Raw genomic sequence first — 18,244 nt, forward strand, 5'->3', positions numbered from 1 at the left:
CCAAGGATCAGTTCTGAGCCCAGTCCTTTTCAATATCTTTATGGATGATCTGGACCAGGGGATTGAGTCCAGCATCACTAAGTTTCCAGATGACACCAAGCTAGGAGCAGGTGTTGATCTGTTGGAAGGTAGCAGAGCCCTGCAGAGGGACCTAGACAGGCTGGAAGGGTGGGCAGAGGCCAGTGGGATGAGATTTAACAAGGCCAAGTGCAGGGTTCTGCACTTTGGCCACAACAACTCCAAGCAGCACTACAGGCTGGGGACAGAGTGGCTGGAGAGCAGCCAGGCAGAAAGGGACCTGGGGGTACTGATAGATAGTAGCTGAAGATGAGCCAGCAGTGTGCCCAGGTGGCCAAGAGAGCCAATGGCATCCTGGCCTGCATCAGGAACAGTGTGGCCAGTAGGACAAGGGAGGTTATTCTTCCCCTGTACTCAGCACTGGTCAGACCACACCTTGAGTCCTGTGTCCAGTTCTGGGCCCCTCAATTCAAGAGAGATGTTGAGGTGCTGGACCATGTCCAGAGAAGGGCGACAAAGCTGGTGAGGGGCCTGGAGCACAAACCCTATGAGGAGAGGCTGAGGGAGCTGGGCCTGTTTAGCCTGGAGAAGAGGAGGCTCAGGAGTGACTTCATTGCTGCCTACAACTACCCGAAGGGAGGTTGTAGCCAGGTGGGGGGTGGTCTCTTCTGCCAGGCAGCCAGCAATAGAACAAGGGGACACAGCCTCAAGTTGTGCCAGGGGAAGTCTAGACTGGATATTAGGAGAAAGTTGTTGGCAGAGAGAGTGATTGGCATTGGAATGGGCTGCCCAGGGAGATGGTGGAGTTGCTGTCCCTGGAGGTGTTCAGGAAAAGCCTGGATGAGGCACTTAGTGCCATGGTCTATATGAATGGCTAGGGCTGGGTGCTAGGTTGGACTGGATGACGTTGGAGGTCTCTTCCAACTTGATTGATTCTATGATATTCACATCACTTTTCAAACAGTAGTGCTAAAGATATTATTTTAAGATTAGATAGAATGTTGAGTTTATACAGTTTCTGAAGGGCACTGGTGGAATGTCCAGTATGTAACATACTGCCCAGTGGGCTTTGCTGTGCTTAACTAATCACAAAAAGAAAGCCCATTGCTGAGACAAAATATAACAGTTCTTGCTTTAAATTCAGTGCTGTACAACTTAGGAGGGCAGTTATGCCATAAAGATCATTGATATTAAACTTAGTGACTTTTGGTACGCTTTGTGAATGCCTAAGCCTTTTGAACTGAGAACATACTGAGACAGTTATGCAGCTGAGCTAGTGAAGCAGTGTTTTCTGGAGAGTTTATAGGAACCAATTATATGCAATTTGTTTAAATCAGTGGTGAACAGCTCTACATTAACAACTGTTTTAGTGCTAATAAGTAGGAGTGTCCAAAGTGTGGTGCTTTGTTCCATTCATACTTGCCCTTCGAGAGGAGTTAGATCTTTGAACTCAATGCTTTCATGCCATAATGGATGGAACTCTTTTTAGTTCACAGAGGACTTGGGGAAAATGACTTTAGCTAGTGCAATGGCTTCTACTCAGTCTGTCTACTTATTCATCTCCTTCCTCCTTCATGTCTAATTCTCCGTCCTCTTTTCCTATAAATTTATTAGAGAACACATGAATATCCTGTTTTACCACATCTACCTGGAAAGTTTTTCCACCTGGGGTGATGGGATTTGGAGCAAGGCTTTCTCACCACTCTCCCCACTTCTGTGGGTATAATACAAATCTCTTGTCAGTTCACATCCTTTGCAGTGGTGCAGAGCCTCGGCAGCACTGTGCGTTTCCATGAATTTAACATCCTGATCAGTATTAAAAAAACTGAGAGTTTGGGCATCTCTCCTGTGGTCTGTTAGAGATATCCTACTCTTTCTCCTACAGTTCCCTTCAGTGATGAAAGGAAGCACCTGCTCTGAGTGACGTAGTGACAATTACTGTCATTCTTGGTCCATGGCTTGTGGCTCTGCTACCTGATAAGGTTCAGTGTGGCAAAGCTATTTCATAACAGAAGAAACATTTGCTTAAGGAATGAAGAGATTTTGAACTTTATGTTACTGTGGGGCAAACACTGCCCTTCTAAGAAGAAGCCCTGCTCAAAGCAAATTAGGGTGCATCTGAATAACAGATGGGAAGGGAAAAGGCTTCTGAAATTTCTCTAGAGAGAGCGTAAGCATTGCTCATTCTAGCATCCAGCCTGTATGCAAAGGGATTTGTGTGAGTAGAGCAGAGGGAGGAAAGAACAAAGCCAGCAAATCCACTGGTACCCAGATGTCCTGCAAATGAGCTTCAGGTTTTATGGCTGAGATACCAAAATTTTGGAGTCTCATAAGTTCTTCTATAGAATGTGAAAAAAAAGAAAGATAATTTTATTACAGACAGCCTTTCTCCTCTTCCGTATATACTAGCAGTATTCACTGTGTATTCCTCTCCCTTCCTACTTTTTCACACTCATGGAATCCAGGAGTCTGTTAATACTAACAAAATGACCTTTATTTTGATTCTTCTTCATCATGTAGCAGTCGTGTCAGCTGTGTCCACTTGACTTTGTTCCATTTTTGGCAATAATGTAATAAGGTTTTAGGAAGACAGTGTCTTAAACAGAAGCCAAATACTCATATTTATGATGAAGGTACAAGGACCTGAAAGAACACTTACAGATCAGTTTTGATCTCACTTGATAACTCATATCTTGGCATGTACACAGAAGCATGAAGATTATTTTCAATGGATGATAGTTCTATTAGATGTGGGGGTTTTGCAGGCAGTTTTTAGTTCAGAAGGTCTGGTTATAATTCGAGAGATAAGTAGATTAATACACATTATACAAGTTCCCTTTCTGCTGTTAACAAAGCAAAATGTTCTTAAAGGCAGAATGTAATACTAATGGTGGGCTTGGGCTCATGGTTCAGTTGTTACATTTTAGAATATCAGTTATTTAACAAAAGAAACCTGATTTGTTCTGATCATTCCAACCCAGCTGAAAGGTCTCTTCAGTAAGGGGAAACACTGTCCTTGGTTTAGATGATTGATGGAGATAAAATTTCCCTATTCTTCATAAATAGAATCTATTCAGCTAACAACAATGTAAAATTGAACGTGCAAATGACCTGTTTGATTTTAGGGGTAACATTAGCATTCAGTTTCTTAACTGATGTTTTCCATCCCTACAGTATTACTTATGCCTCTCAGTATTTGGGTAGGTTTAACAGAGCTCAATCATTCAAAAATTGCATCAGTTCAGATATAGCTGACCCAAGGCCCTGCCTGTATCTCAGTCTTTACCCAAGTGAAGATGCTAACCTATGATGATTTTATGAGGATTAGAAAGCACAAAGCAAGTACAGATTTGCTGTCTTTAAGATTAACTGTTCCTCTGAATGATTCAGTTATTTTTTTTATCCCTCAGAAACAAACAAACAATTATTTCTGAGTATTTCTAAGTATATTTTCTCTCATATGTGTGTGTGTGTATAATCTATATATTTAAATATATATGTGTAATTTATTTTCTCTCTCTCCACTCTTGGAAACTGGAACAAAACTGTGGCATATTGTCAAGTGTTGCAAATAGCCTTTCCTCCTCCTCTACGAGTTCTGATTCTTCCTTGCTGTTATTCTTCCTTAAGAGGGCTAGATGAAGACTGATGTTACTGTATGCAGTGACTCACAATACATTGTGTTCATACCAAGCTGCATGATCTGTGCCACCTCATCGAGGCTCAGGCTGCAGCTCTGAAGAATTGTATATGCAAACATGACAATTCCTACAGCTCACAAGCTCATGCCTGAACTGATATTTGTCATTCACATACTGTAATGTAAATACCACAGAAAACTATTGCCTACATGTGAGTATGAGGAGGTACAAGGACCACTGAGATTGCTGAGCCAAAATTGTCACTTGTGTAAATAGATCAAGGTATATAGACTTGTTAAGGATTAATTTCTTTACAAACTGAGATTAAATGCTGTGTATTTTTTTCTGAAATATCCAGTTAGGCAGTGGTCCTGTGGCCTAATGTGGTAAATAAATAGTCACATACAGCCATTTACAGGATCTTATTAATAGGGGCAGCAAACACATTCATGGGAAAGAAAAAACAAACCAATTGAGAAATAAAGTTAAAGATTTTAGGATATTTTAATTGCCTAAACTAAGAAAAAATGTTCACATTTAATAAACAGCATGAAAATAGAAGGAAAATCAATTCTATTTAATTTGTTTTGCTTATTACTATTTGAGTCTAAGTCATATAAATAGGAAAATTCTTCAGTAGGAAATAAGGAAAGCATTTGTATCTTAACAATGTCTTTTAAAAAATAGCAATTACTCTTTAGCTAAACTTGATCCTAAGTAAATGTCTTTGTTGGTCTTCATCTTTCTTTGAAACTATTCCAAATGTTAAAGGAAAGTAGTGCTTCATTTGTCATATCCGTGGCTCACCTTCTCTTATTAACTAAATAGGTCACAGTGACTATAGAAGTAGAGGCACTGAAGTCGTGGTCAAATAAGTCTTTACTTTTACAACCAAGACTGGGGACTGGTTTTGCTTGAAATACCTTTTCAGGGACAAAAATTATTAAGAGTAATGTCACAATATCATTAAACTAGGGTTTTGGATGGTCTTGTTTCTTCAACCCAAGATCCTACAGTACTTAGTGCTTTCTGTCCAAATTCAGCATCTCATTTGGCAGTGGCAAAGGACGGGATTTTATTATTGAGTGCCTTTACTTTAGCTGCATATTATTGACATGGTCATGGAAAAAAGCACCAAAAATATGTGCTGACTGTGCCAGATGTGTCTCAAGAAAATCCCCATGCAATAATGTACACACGTTTATATGATGCAATTCGTATAGTAAGGGCAGAGTTTATACTTGGTTCTGCACTTGGCATACCACAACAAGGCAGTACTTTGCTCTTTCTCTCCCTTCTTTTCCTGCAGAGTGCCTGGCACAAAGATATTCTCTTCTGGGCATAGAGGTCTGTCCAGGAGGTTGATTCTTCCCAAGGTGGGAAAAGCCATGTGTCTGCTCTTTCCACAGGAGGCAGAAGGCTGGAGACAGACCAGCAGGTTTCAGAATGTAGAGCAAAACTTAATGTCTTCTAGTTAGAAGAAACCCTTCTCTGATGTCACACAGACTGGTGTGATTCTGATGATTAAAAAAGTGCCTGATTCCTGTATTCCCAATGATGTGTGGGACAACCACAAAGCCAGCACTCTGCTTTAGTTAGGAGTTAAAACTGACACCTCTCTCTCACTGTTGCTTAATATTTTTTTCAAAGTATTGTTAGGTGCTTCCTCTACCTTATTCATTTGTCCCTCTGCTGTAACAGGTAGTTCTTCTTAAACTGCAACTAAAGTCTTCTGGTTTTCTCATTTTCCCCTGATCAATTGACACATTCCAGAAATCAAAATAACAAGTAACAGGATGTTATTTGAAATCTTTGACAAATAGTGTATTCTAATGGGTACTACGTGTAGATGTAAGCAAGCAGGGGAATGGTGAGGGCTTTTAACATCTTTCATCTCAAAAATGTGAGCTGTGACTCACATAAAGCTGCTCACATACAATATTTATGCAAATGGAAGTAGTATTACCTGTTCTACTGTGCTTAAGCATCTCTTCAAAGCTTGATGTGATTGACACCCAGATGACTCAAACACAGCACGTGCAAGGCAGGCAGAAAAAAGTGGGATGCGTTTTGACTGTTTATTTTGGCCATCAACAAGGTGAGGAAACAACCACTTCGTGCTTGTTGCAGAATTGAGATCGCTGCTTTTATGGTGTTTTCTTTTAAGACTAGTCCCTTGAGTATGGCTATGGCATGAAGCTAATGCATGGGCACATAATGTAAACAAACATCTTCACTGCAGACATGCATTCATTGAATGGCTTCCTAGTTTCCTGGTTCAAGTTAGAAATGCTGTTTAAGATTGACTCCAGAGAGTCAATGGGAAAACAAAGAAAAGAAGCCATGCCCCAGTTCCTCTGACTGCAGCCTTCCCTCTGTGAACATGTCAAAGAAAATTGCCCAGGAGTCATATGCATTTTTTGCTATATGATGTGGCAACAATGTTGACAGTTCTCCTATGTTAAAGCTGCTGGATCTGCAGCAACATACCAACAGCCTCAGGAGAGAAATTAGCCAAACCCATCACTATAGAACATCCTCTCAGCTGATGAGAACTGAAAGGATTCCTTTCACATCAGTGATGCTGTGGAGATTTGCTTCTGTCACAACAGCACTTACCTCCTAGAAGGACTGCCACTTAATACAATATCTGAAACTAGTGAATTACCTTTTCTCCCCTGTATGAATAGAAGTTATGAAAAGTGCTCCAGAAGGTTTTGTGACTGTAGTGATTTGAAGGAGAAAAGAGTAAAACTTTTTGACTGCTATCATTGATAACACCAAGTGTGCAAGTATGCAAATTGAAATTAGTGTTATGGAAACCATCAGATATGGGTTGGTTTTTTTTCCTTCTGTGGTGGTTTGGCTGTTACCGGCCCCCCCCCCACACTTTAAGAAGGTACCCAAACTAGACTCAGCCGGCTCTGGGAATATAAATGAAGCTATTTATTTACAGCTAGCACAATATACAAGCAGATATTTACAGTATATACAGTTATAGACAGAAATATATAAGGTAAAAAGTAATACAGAAACACAACTCCCCTCCCAGAAACCTGAGTCCCCAGGAGGGGCTCTCAACCACCCCTGCACCTTCCCCCTGCCCCTCTCAACCTTACCCCAGTCCTAAGGAAGAATAGAGGTTCAACCAAGAGGTTAAGAAGCAAGGTTAGTGGAGGGTGAGGTTAGGGAGCTGCAGTTCAGTCCGAAGTCAGAAGCAAAGTGAAGACAAAATGGCAAAGGTGTTATCTAGTGTTTTCTTTCTTGTTCCCATACCTCTCAGCGAGACTGTGAGAGAGTAGACATCACCATTGTTTTAGTTTTTCACAGCCTATCATCTAATTCTTTTTCACCAAAACATTCTACCCTGCTTCAAACTAGCACACCTTCTTTTAAATCAGGTCAATTTAAATTATTTTTTTCTGGTTTTTTTTTTTTTTTTTTTTTGTGCTGAAGGCTCTGAGAGAACAGGGCATAACCAGGAGCTCTGTGTTCCTTTGCTTTTGGTATGGTAGACAGAAATGCTAGTTTGCAACATGTGAGTTTGTTTCACAGAATCACAGAACCTTAGAGGTTGGAAAGGACCTCCAGAAATCATCGAGTCCAACCCCCTTGCCAAGGCAGGATCACCTAGGGTAGTTTGCACAGTATGCATCCAAGCAGGTTTTGAAAGTCTCCAGAGAAGGAGATTCCACAACCTCTCTGGGCAGCCTGTTCCAGTGCTCCATCACCCTCACTGTAAAGAAATTTCTCCTCATGTTGAAGTGAAACCTTCCATGTTCCAGTTTGTAGCCATTGCTCCTTGTCCTATTGCTGCTGACCACCAAAAAGAGATTGGCCCCACCCAGTCGACACCCACCCACAGATATTTGTATTCATTGATCAGATCTCCTATCAGGTTTCCCTTCTCCAGACTAAAAAGCCCCGAGTTTCTCAGGCTCTCTTTTTAGGGGAGATGCTCAAGATCTCCCAGTCATCTTTGTGACTCTCCACTGGACACTTTCTAGCAGGTCTCTGTCTCTCCAGAAGTGTGGAGGCCAAAATTTGACAAAGAATTCCAGGAGTGGTCACGCTAAGGCAGAGCAGAGGGGGGGAACAACCTCCCTCGACCTTCTGGACATACTTTTCCTGGTGCGCCCATGTGCATCACATCTGCTATAGATAAGATAGCCAGTAAAAATAAATTGCTTCCACATAGTTTGGTGATAAATTATTCTACAGATGTTAATTAGGACTTCTAGAATTTCATTGGGTGAAGGGAGCCTTACTAATATTTGTTTAGGGGTAGAGAAAGGAGGAATAGAAAACCATAATGTAAAACTTTTGTAGAATACTCTTGTGATGGTTTGGCTCTTACCCGCCCCCCTACTCGTATGAAAATCACCCAGACTAGGCTCAGCCAAGCTGGCAGTTAGAATGAAGCTTTATATTCGCAGCTTAGCAAAATATACAAGCAGGTACTTGCAATATATACAGCTAGATACAGAAATAGACAAGTTAAGAAAAGGTAATACAGAAACACAGCACCCCTCCCAGAAACCTGAGTCCCCAGGTAGAGCTGCCAACCACCCTTCCACCTCCTTTCCACCCCTCTGTCTTATCCCCAGAATTTGCCTTATGTGAAAGCTGAGTTTAGAAGATAGGCCAGGTGGGTTAGAAAAACAGACAGATTAGTCACGCAGACAACAAGTTAGAAGGAGAAGTGCATGCAGCCAGAGCCAGAGAGCAACTCTGTTATCTATGTTTATGTTCTTGTTTTTATACATCTCAGCAAGCCCATGAGTGAAGTAGACATCACCATTGTTTCCTTTTCACAGCCTATCATCTAATTCTTCTCACCAAAACATTTCAGCTAACTTCAAACTAGCACAACTCTGAGAACACAACCTTAGTGGTCTTCATTCATAACCTGGGATCCAGATTTCTGACAAAAATAGCTCTAATGGATGCCAGGCAGTTAAACCTGATTCATGCAATCACAGTGTTTGTTTTTTGATTGTTTTCATTGCTTCTTGACAATATTTGTAAGTACATTATTAAGTAAACAAAACAAACCCAAACAAACAAAAAAACCCTAACACCACCACCAAGTAAATACAATTCATTAAAAGAACATTCCAAGTCATGCATCCAAATGTTAGCTCTAATTTGCTTTAGAAAGCTGTAATGCTTTAACTGCCTCAGCAGGATTAAATACCTTAGTTTGTAGACATTGTACTAGGAAGAAGCAGGAAGTCCAGGTATAAAGCAACCTCCTGTTGGTAGAGCAGGTAACTTTCTCCTTAATCTTTCTGTATTTTATATATTAATTATGATAGATTTGGGCCTTAATTACAGGTTGCCCAATGGTTTTTATTCTGTCTTCAGTGCTTGATCACTGAGCGCTGCAGGAGCACCAGAGGGAGTACCTCCCAGACAGCTTGAGAAAGGTGTTAATAGGAGAAAAAATCCTCCCTGCTCACCAATCAACACCCCGGGCAGAAGCATGCACATCAAACCCAGAAACTTTAGCTGCTAAATTCTAGTAAATGTATTACAAAAAACATAGTCTGTGGTGCTTTCACAGATGTCTGCTCTATCTCGTAGTTGTTCTAGACCTTTTCAGAGGAATGACTGAGAGATTTGTTTTAAATATGGGCAAGACAGTTGAGGCTGACACTAATAAGTCTCAGGAGGACTTATTAGCTCAGATGTGATTGGAAATCAGGCTGTCTGTATACTTGTGGTACCCTGTGCCCAAGTGAATAATGTTTCTTATTATGTGGTGTGCTGAAGAGTGCAATGCAGAGATTTCCAAGTGGCTCCAACTAAAGTTCTCTAGACCCATCTGAAATTGGTGCTCATGTGGAGGTAATAACCCAGATGAATATAAACTGTTACTGGTGTAAGCCTAACTGAAGAGAGGAGGTGTCCCCTCCATGTGGAGAAAGTACTTAACATAGAAGTACCAGTTGCTTACCAGGAGTTCAGTGTCAAGACCTTTCAGAGCTGAGGACAACCACCTGGCTAACTGCAAAGAATCTGTGGACTTTGACAAGAGAAATGGTTGCAGTTGCTGTTTGAGCTTACAGTTATCACTGTGAACTGACAAAAATATGTAGGATTTGTAGTTTATTTGTTCTCAGATTTTCCCTGTTTGAAATAGTTTTTTTGCTTTCTCACTTTTATGCCAACATAACCAGGCACTGAATATTTTCTTTGTAGCCCAACTTTATGCTCTGTTCTTTATGAACTGGAGCATAAAGTTTTACCACAAACAAGATGAACTATAGGAGCATGTTATTTAAAGCTGTAAGAGGATAATGAAAAATGACAGGTGGTGTTTCACCACAGAAGTGAAGAGGTTTTATTACAACACTGGGAATGTTTTTTTTACTTCAGGCTTTCTAACTCCATAATAAGAAGTCTTCATGGAGGCTTCTTTTTGTCAAATGTATGCAAGCAGCAATGTATCAAAGTACTGAAGCAAAATCACTGTAGCTGCTGCAGCGTTCTCTTTTGTGTACTTTCTGAACAGAAGCCTGAGTTTTGCATTGCTACTTGTGCTAGTTTGAAGCTAGCTAGAATGTTTTGGTGAGAAGAACTAGATTATAGGGTGTGAAAGACAAACATTGATGATGTCCATTTCACTCATAGGCTTGCTGAGAGGTATAAGAACAAGAATCCAAACATAGATAAGGAGTCACACTTCTTCTTGGAGCACTGCCTGAGCTGCGCTTCTCTGTAGCCTCTCTGCTGTCTCTCTGATTAATCCACTTTGCTTCCTAACACCCTGGCCAAACCTCTATTCCTCCTTGGTACTGGGGTAAGGTGGAGAGGGGTGGGAGAAAGTGGAAGGGCAGTTGGGAGCCCCTTCTGGGGACTCAGGTTTCTGGGAGGGGAGTTGTGCTTCTGTATTACCTTTTACCTTGTATATTTCTGTCTATAACTGTATATACCATAAATATCTGCTTGTATATTGTGCTAGCTGTAAATAAATAGCTTCATTCAAATTCACAGAGCTGGCTGAGTCTAGTCTGGGTGATTTCCAAAGTGTGGGGGGACAGGAAACACCCAAATCACCACACTACTCTTTTCAGAAAGTGTTATCCCAATATGCCCAGGGTATTGTATGGAAATCTTGAAATGAGTTCTAAAAACTTTTAAAATACAGTTTTGAGAAAATAGCTCCAGTGCTCAGATATTCACACTGAGCAAAATATACAGCATTCAAAATGCTGCTGGAAATGTTGTAGAGAAAATTTAACCAATTTGTTACAGCTGTTCTCATAGTATTGATTTGCAGTTTACAAAATACATATCTGTGGAATAAAGAATGTATACCTTTGGAAACACAAGAGAAAGGAGAGGAGATGTTTTAGGTTTAGCTCATGCACATAGACATCCATATTTTGTTTTGTATTTACTCTAGAATTTTGGGTCTTGTTTGTGTGGCATATAATATTGGGGATCACATTAGTTCATGTATTGTTTGATATTTGCATGTAACCTTAACCGTTCTGGGTATGTGTAGGAGAGTCTGCTCACTGAGCTGTGACTGTCAGGAAGGCACTGATGAAGGTGGGATGAAAGCAGGTGGTTGTCTTGCTGTAAGCTTCTTCTTGTTGTGAGGACACAGTGGTTGGGAAGTGGGCTTATTCCCGTGTGACTGGTAAGAAGGTTTTGAGGCACGTCTGAAATGAGGATAGGCTTGATGGGGAATGTCATGTCCAGTAGTTTGACAGATAAAGAGGCAGGAAATAGAATCATAGAATCAACCAGGTTGGAAGAGACCTCCAACATCATCCAGTCCAACCTAGCACCCAGCCCTAGCCATTCATATAGACCATGGCACTGAGTGCCTCATCCAAGCTTTTCTTGAGCACCTCCAGGGACAGCGACTCCACCACCTCCCTGGGCAGCCCATTCCTATGCCAATCACTCTCTGGGAAGAACTTCCTCCTAACATCCAGCCTATACTTTTCCCGCCACAACCTGAGACTGTGTCCCCTTGTTCTGTTGCTGGTTGCCTGGCAGAAGAGACCAACCCCACCTGGCTACAACCTCCCTTCAGGTAGTTGTAGACAGCAATGAGGTCCCCCCTGAGCCTCCTCCAGGCTGCACACCCCCAGCTCCCTCAGCCTCTCCTCATAGGGTTTGTGTTCCAGGCCCCTCACCAGCTTTGTTGCCCTTCTCTGGACATGTTCCAGCACCTCAACATCTCTCCTGAATTGAGGGGCCCAGAACTGGACACAGGACTCAAGGTGTGGCCTGACCAGTGCTGAGTACAGAGGCAGAATAACCCCCCTTGTCCTACTGTCCACACTGTTCTGATGCAGATCAGGATGCCATTGGCTCTCTTGGCCACCTGGGCACACTGCTGGCTCATCTTCAGCCTACTATCTATCAGTACCTCCAGCCACTCTGTCCCCAGCCTGTGGCGCTGCTTGGGGTTGTTGTGGCCAAAGTGCAAATAAGTTGGATTCTTTGTCTAGGTGTTTTTTTCTTCCTTACCTTGGCTTCTCAAATACACTGAGATGATGAGTTGTGATGGTCTGATGTGACATGAAGTGCAGTGCCAAAGATATCATGTCTTCACAAGCAGCTCTTCCACAAGAGACCAAGCTGCCAGCTGCCAGCTGAAATGGTTGTTCCACAGCCCTAACCACCTGAAAAACAGCATGTGTCATCCAGATTTTCACCGTTAAAGGTGAAACAGCATTTCAGAACCAAATTCTTCTGCAGGGTCAGAAAAAGTGACCCCAGCTCTCCTCCATGAATCTTTCAGCAGCACTCTAGTTTCCAGTCTCAGAACATGTCCTCCTAGCCAGCCTTTCAAACTGACAAAGATCTTGTCTCTTGCTGTCACATTAAAACTTTTTCATTCAACTCTGGATGGCAGATATGGTTTTGGCCTTGTAACACCAACTGTCTAGGTGTGCCAAGGCAGGTGTCCCATTAGTGCCTAGATCTGTAGCGTTCTGGTTCCTTTCTTGTATGGTGACCTCAGTAGTTTGAACTCTCAAGCTAAGGATATGTAGATAAAACTACCACTGAGGATGATTTCCATAAGCTTTGCCCTTTCTGAGCCTTATTTTCTTGATATTTTGTGGGGAAATGGGTGGAAGAAGAGGAATAACTAGGAAAATGTCCTATTTCATACTCTGGCTGCTTACATAAAGATGAATATGGCAAATTCCTTTTTCATTCCTATTACTGTTTTTCTCTTTTTGTTCATAACTCCCAAGCAATGCAAAATAAAATGTTACAGTTTTGAAGGAAAATTGGATTATACTCACTTGGAGGGAAGGAAGGAAGAAGAAAACAGGCTTTATATTTTGACAGAATTCAATCCAGGCTCAAAAAAAAAAAAAAAAAGATAAAATGAATAATTTTGCAATATTTTGTAAGACTGTGTATTCTAAAGACACAACTAATCAGATATGCATGGAAATTTAACATGGGGTGCCAACTCTCATGAGTTTTTTTTTTTTTATTATTTTTTGCTACAATTATGCAGTGTTAAAATTGGTCTCTTGTGAGAAGTTACTGACAGATCAGCAGTTCTGCTTCAGTGGTGGCTGCAGAGGGTGGGATGACTGCCAGAGTGGGAGGTAGAAGATGGCTTTGGATTGGGATGCGGGATGTTTCCAGCATCTGTTGCACAGCCTGCACTGGTTTCTGCTCTCCTGGGATCAGCAACCTGTGGGGCAAACCAGGGAGCCTCCTGCATCTTGTTATCCAGCCTTTCCCTTTACTTAAGGAGAGTGAGAGAGATGCAAAGGAGAATATGCAGCAGGTGCCTAGGATCTGTGTATTTCCCCATCTTACACTGTTTGTATGTAATAAGATGCCAGGGGAAGAAAGGGGTAAGAATATGAAAGTCTCTATGGAAGTTTTTCCCCGGACACTCAAAAAAAGGAAGAAAAAGAAGTGATCTCCTCCAAAGAATGGCTAAAGCCAAGGTAAGATGGCTCTCTTCAGTATTGTGCCTGTCTTAGTTTTTTCTTGTGAGCTATAATCTCATGAGGCTGACAATACTATATGTGTGTGAATATTTGTATATACACACACACAACCTTAACTCATTTGAGGAAATGTACAAATTAAAAGAGAATAAGAGGCAATAAAACACTTTACAGTATGTCTCCATTACTGTGATATGTAAATGCTGAAGAGGTAGCTATGTCTTCATTAATTTGGTGCCCTGTGTATTTGGATTTTTGACAAAATACCTAATTGCTCCTTTGAGGTATTAGTTTAATGACATTAAAACCGATATGGACATGTTTACTGCAATCATTTAACTATAATAGTAAGTATTATCATAGAATGGTTTGGATCAGAAGGAACTGTGATGGTTTGGGTGTTCCCTGGCCTCCCCCCCCCCCCCCTTTAGAAATCACCCAGATTAGACTCAGCTGGCTCTGGAAATTTGAATTAAGCTTATTATTTACAGATTAGCTCAATACACAAGCAGATATTTACAGTCTATGCAGTTATATACAGAAACATACAAGCTAAAAGGTAATACAGAAACACAACTCCCCTCCCAGAAACCTGAGTCCCCAGGAGGGACTCTCAACCACCCCTTCACCTTCCCCCTACCCCTCTTAACCTTACCCCAGTCCCAAGGAAGAATGGAGGTTTGGCCAGGGAGGTTAGGAAGCAAAGTGGATTAGAAAAGAAATGGAGGGTGAGGTTAGAAATGCAGCTCAGCCAGTTCCCCAGCAGCAGTGAGGAGAGACTCCCTTATCTGTGTTTTGTTTTTACTCTTACAATCTCATCAAGCCTATGAGCGAAGTAGACATCACCATTGTTTTCCTTTCACAGCCTGTAATCTATTTCTTCTCACCAAAACATTCTAGCTAGCTTCAAACTAGCACAGGAACCTTAAAGATCATCTAGTTCCACCTCTCTGCAGTGAGCAGGGACATCTGCAGATCAGGTTGCTCAAGCCCATTCCAACCTAATATTGAACTTCTCTGGCAACCTGTTCCAGTGTCTCACCACTATCACAGTAAAGAATTTCTTACTACTATCTAATATTAATGTGCCCTCTTTGAACAATCCTCTCAGCCTGTCTTCATAGAAGAGATACTCAAGCCTTTTAGAAGAGATACTCCAGCTCTTTGACCATCTTCTATCTTTCTGGATTCACTCCAATGATTATTACCTTTAATGAGTTCTGGTCAACAGGAGTCAAAGACAAGCCAGGAAAATAATCTTATGCAGGTGCTTTTGTTTGTGCCAAACTGTGGCTGGGAAACAGAACTTCAGTGACTTATTGCAGGCTCCTACTTGCATCAGGGGTCAGATTGGAAATTTCACACCATGGTAAACAATCAGTAGGAGCCAGCTGAAATGAAGAAAAGTTGTCATTTTTAGCTGTCTACAAATATGTGGGAGTGAGAGCCAGCTGGTAACGAACTTGGAGAAATGTTAAGCTGACTATTGCTATGCATTGTGTGAGTCCTTCTGTATTTGAGCAGAACATAAATACTGAATCTGACCAGGCTGCTTACTGCATTCTCATTTTGCACGGTTCTGAACTGCATGAGTTATGGGATGAGGGCTGGTGACTGAAATAATGTATGAGCTGGAGGTGTGCCACATGGACCTGAAGCAGATTGACATTTGTTGCATTGTGACACTGTCGTCATCAACCCTGACACTGCCCCCCCCAAGTCTGTGGGATGGAAGCTGGATGTAGTACAGCATCTGCGGCACCATGTTCTAGCTTCAGGCTCAGACCCCTCTTTACACCTAACTTGGAGCTGCTACACCTCCTAAGTCTCTACCTAATAGGGAACATCCCATTATGTTAGCATTTTGGGTGCTGCAGAAGAGCGTTATCACATGTTGTAACTGAAATGGTGAGATTTGCTGCTGGAGCTATAGTTCCTGAAGTGTGAACATTTTCAAGTACTAATTTTAACTTAAAGACCAAAGACTCGAAGATTATTTTTAATTTCAAGACTTGATTCTCTGTGCTAGGAAACTGAAGCTGGAATGCAGTCAAAGGACATTATAAATGCAGCATGCCTATTCTAAATCCTCACTTTCTATTTTGGTCACATAATGAGTATTCAACCCGAGTGATTCCTATTGTATGAAGGTGTTGACTTTTTTTTGCAAGTTATAGTTCAAATTAAAGAGAGAGAGATGGAAAATTGTAACTTCACAGTAGGTGTGTGCTTCTATTCTGGATCAAAAATCAAAATGCTTCAGGAGAACATGTAGTCTGAAGTACTGCAGAGTCTGCACATATTTTAAAATGCCTTTGAGGGTAGACACCATATCATAGAATCGACCAGGTTAGAAGAGACCTCCAAGATCATCCATTCCAACCTAACACACAGCCCTAGCCAGTCAACCAGACCATGGCACTAAGTGCCTCAGCCAGGCTTTTCTTGAACACCTCCAGGGATGGTGACTCCACCACCTCCCTGGGCAGCCCATTCCAATGCCAATCACTCTCTCTGGGAAGAACTTCCTCCTAACATCCAGCCTGGACCTCCCCCGCCACAACTTGAGACTGTGTCCCCTTGTTCTGTTGCTGCTTGCTTGGGAGAAGAGAGCAACCCCCACCTGGCTACAACCTCCCTTCAGGTAGTTGTAGACAGCACTGAGGTCCCCCTTGAGCCTCCTCTTCTCCAGGCTAAACACCCCCAGCTCCCTCAGCCTCTCCTCATAGGCTTTGTGTTCCAGGCCCTTCACCAGCTTTGTCACCCTTCTCTGGGCGCTTTCCATTTGCAGCTGAGACATGATGAAAGTATAAACATCCTAGGGAAGAGCAGGATTGACCAGTTAAGAAGTAAATTAAGCACAATTTCAGTTTAATGAGGGAAACAAGTAAACTTTATTGTCATAATTTCTATAGACTAATAAATATCTGCTATACTTTTGAAGTCTTTCTCTTTGTGCATATATATGCAAGTGCACACACACACATTTATATATATTTATGTATGCATCATCTTATCAAATCCAGTCTGGAAGGCAGCTGAAAGTATTTTATGAAATTATATATGCCATCACATGTTCGTATATAGAGTTCTATATATGCCAGAAGCCAGGCATTCTGGTTATATACAACGTGATTATGCACTGCTGTCTTTGAACACAATGCCTGTACACGGTTTGACATGTCAAGAGGTGCAATTAAAAGGTGAGTTTTCAGATTAGCTATTCCTATCTGGTAAGAATTGAAGAAGGAGGGAGAACCTTATTGAATGTACATTTGTAAGTGTGTACACCTGCAGATTTGATAGACATGAATGTAGTTATAATTAAAATGGTCTTTCTATACCATTTTCTGTTCATGCAATTAGGAGAAGAAAGGCAACCTTTGTATGAGGCTTTCTTCAAGAATGGTTTCCTTAGGGAGAAACCTATTTTTACTCCCAGACTTAATTACTCTTGCATGTAGCCTACATGGCAAACCTCTCCTTTTCCCTTGCCTTTATTTTTGCAGTAATTGCTGGAGAAGATAACTTCTTTCAACAGGCAGGTGAAAAGTCATAGGACACAGTAGCATCTCTTCATAGATGAAACAATACTGCAAAACAAATGAATAAGATTAAAAATAGTCATCTTGAAGGATGAAGCTCTAATGCTGAGTTTCAAAGGACTGCATTGTATAAAGTGCAGGGATCTTGTTAGGCAGTGTATGAAGGTTTTGAGTTTGATGTAGTGTGATGTGGAATAACTTGTCTAAATCAGAAGGGAATGACAATGTGATGCTGACATTAGCAAACAGACCTTTCAGACCATTGGAGTCATTAACCACAGATAAAATTATTTCTCTGTTAATGCCTCCATCTTAAGTCCCTCCTGTAACTGTGTGATTAAAAACTAGTAGCATACTAACATTTTAACTACATTATGAAAATGCCATTTTATATTTCTTTTTGTGTTATTCACTGGAAAATACTGCTAAGAAGTTAAATTCACAAAAAATCTTTCTTTCTTTTGTATTAGCTAAAGACTTTGTGAGTTATGTTATAAATAAGGACCTGATTGTCATTGTCTCTTACTGATTTAATTCTCTAAGAGACAGCAGAAAACAATCAATTCCTTAGAGTCGTGTCAGGAGAATCACTCCTGCACACATGAAATCATCCATAGAAGCTACTTTAAAAAGTTCTCTCTAGAGGACAGGCTCCAAATGCATGATTAATATCGATTATTTAAGTATATGAACATGTAACTTAGGTGAGTTCAAGATTTCCCTTTCTCCTGAAGTCACAGCTAATGAAGTATTTCTGTCAGAAGGCAGTTCTGATGCTGCAAGCAGAGCTGCATTTACTACATCTCAGGGGGAGGTGGGATTCATAGACTACAATTCATCTGGCACACATGGTGTGTGCCTCCAGTGCACACTGGTGCAGCAAGAAGCAGGAAGGACAAGGCCTGTCCCTTTTGTTTTGAGGGCATTGTGTGTATATGGGCAATGAAGCTGAGGCCATATGGCAACTGTAGGCACTCACTGTATGCCTAAATTCACAGGCTGCCCCAGGAGGTTATGTAGGCTCCATCATTGGGGGTGTTTTGGAGCAAACTGGACAATGCTCTGAGAAACCTGGTCTGGTCTTGGAGCTTAA

At 41.4% G+C, this 18,244-nt stretch overlaps 1 protein-coding gene across 4 annotated transcripts in view; it reads left to right on the forward strand.

The window, feature by feature from the left end:
- Nucleotides 1–18,244, forward strand: part of FGF14 (fibroblast growth factor 14) — a 496,088-nt gene that overhangs the window by 16,161 nt on the left and 461,683 nt on the right. The window contains exon 1 of one of the 4 annotated variants that reach the window (XM_064143811.1): nucleotides 16,530–16,809. The exons of the other annotated variants lie outside the window; for them this stretch is intronic. Within the exon in view, the coding sequence (XP_063999881.1) occupies nucleotides 16,680–16,809 (130 nt within the window). The 5' untranslated portion in view covers nucleotides 16,530–16,679. Of the gene's footprint in view, nucleotides 1–16,529; nucleotides 16,810–18,244 lie in introns of those variants that run through there. 4 annotated transcript variants of the gene reach the window in all.

The sequence above is a fragment of the Pogoniulus pusillus genome, chromosome 5 (genome assembly GCF_015220805.1).
Source record: "Pogoniulus pusillus isolate bPogPus1 chromosome 5, bPogPus1.pri, whole genome shotgun sequence".
Classification (NCBI taxonomy): domain Eukaryota; kingdom Metazoa; phylum Chordata; class Aves; order Piciformes; family Lybiidae; genus Pogoniulus; species Pogoniulus pusillus.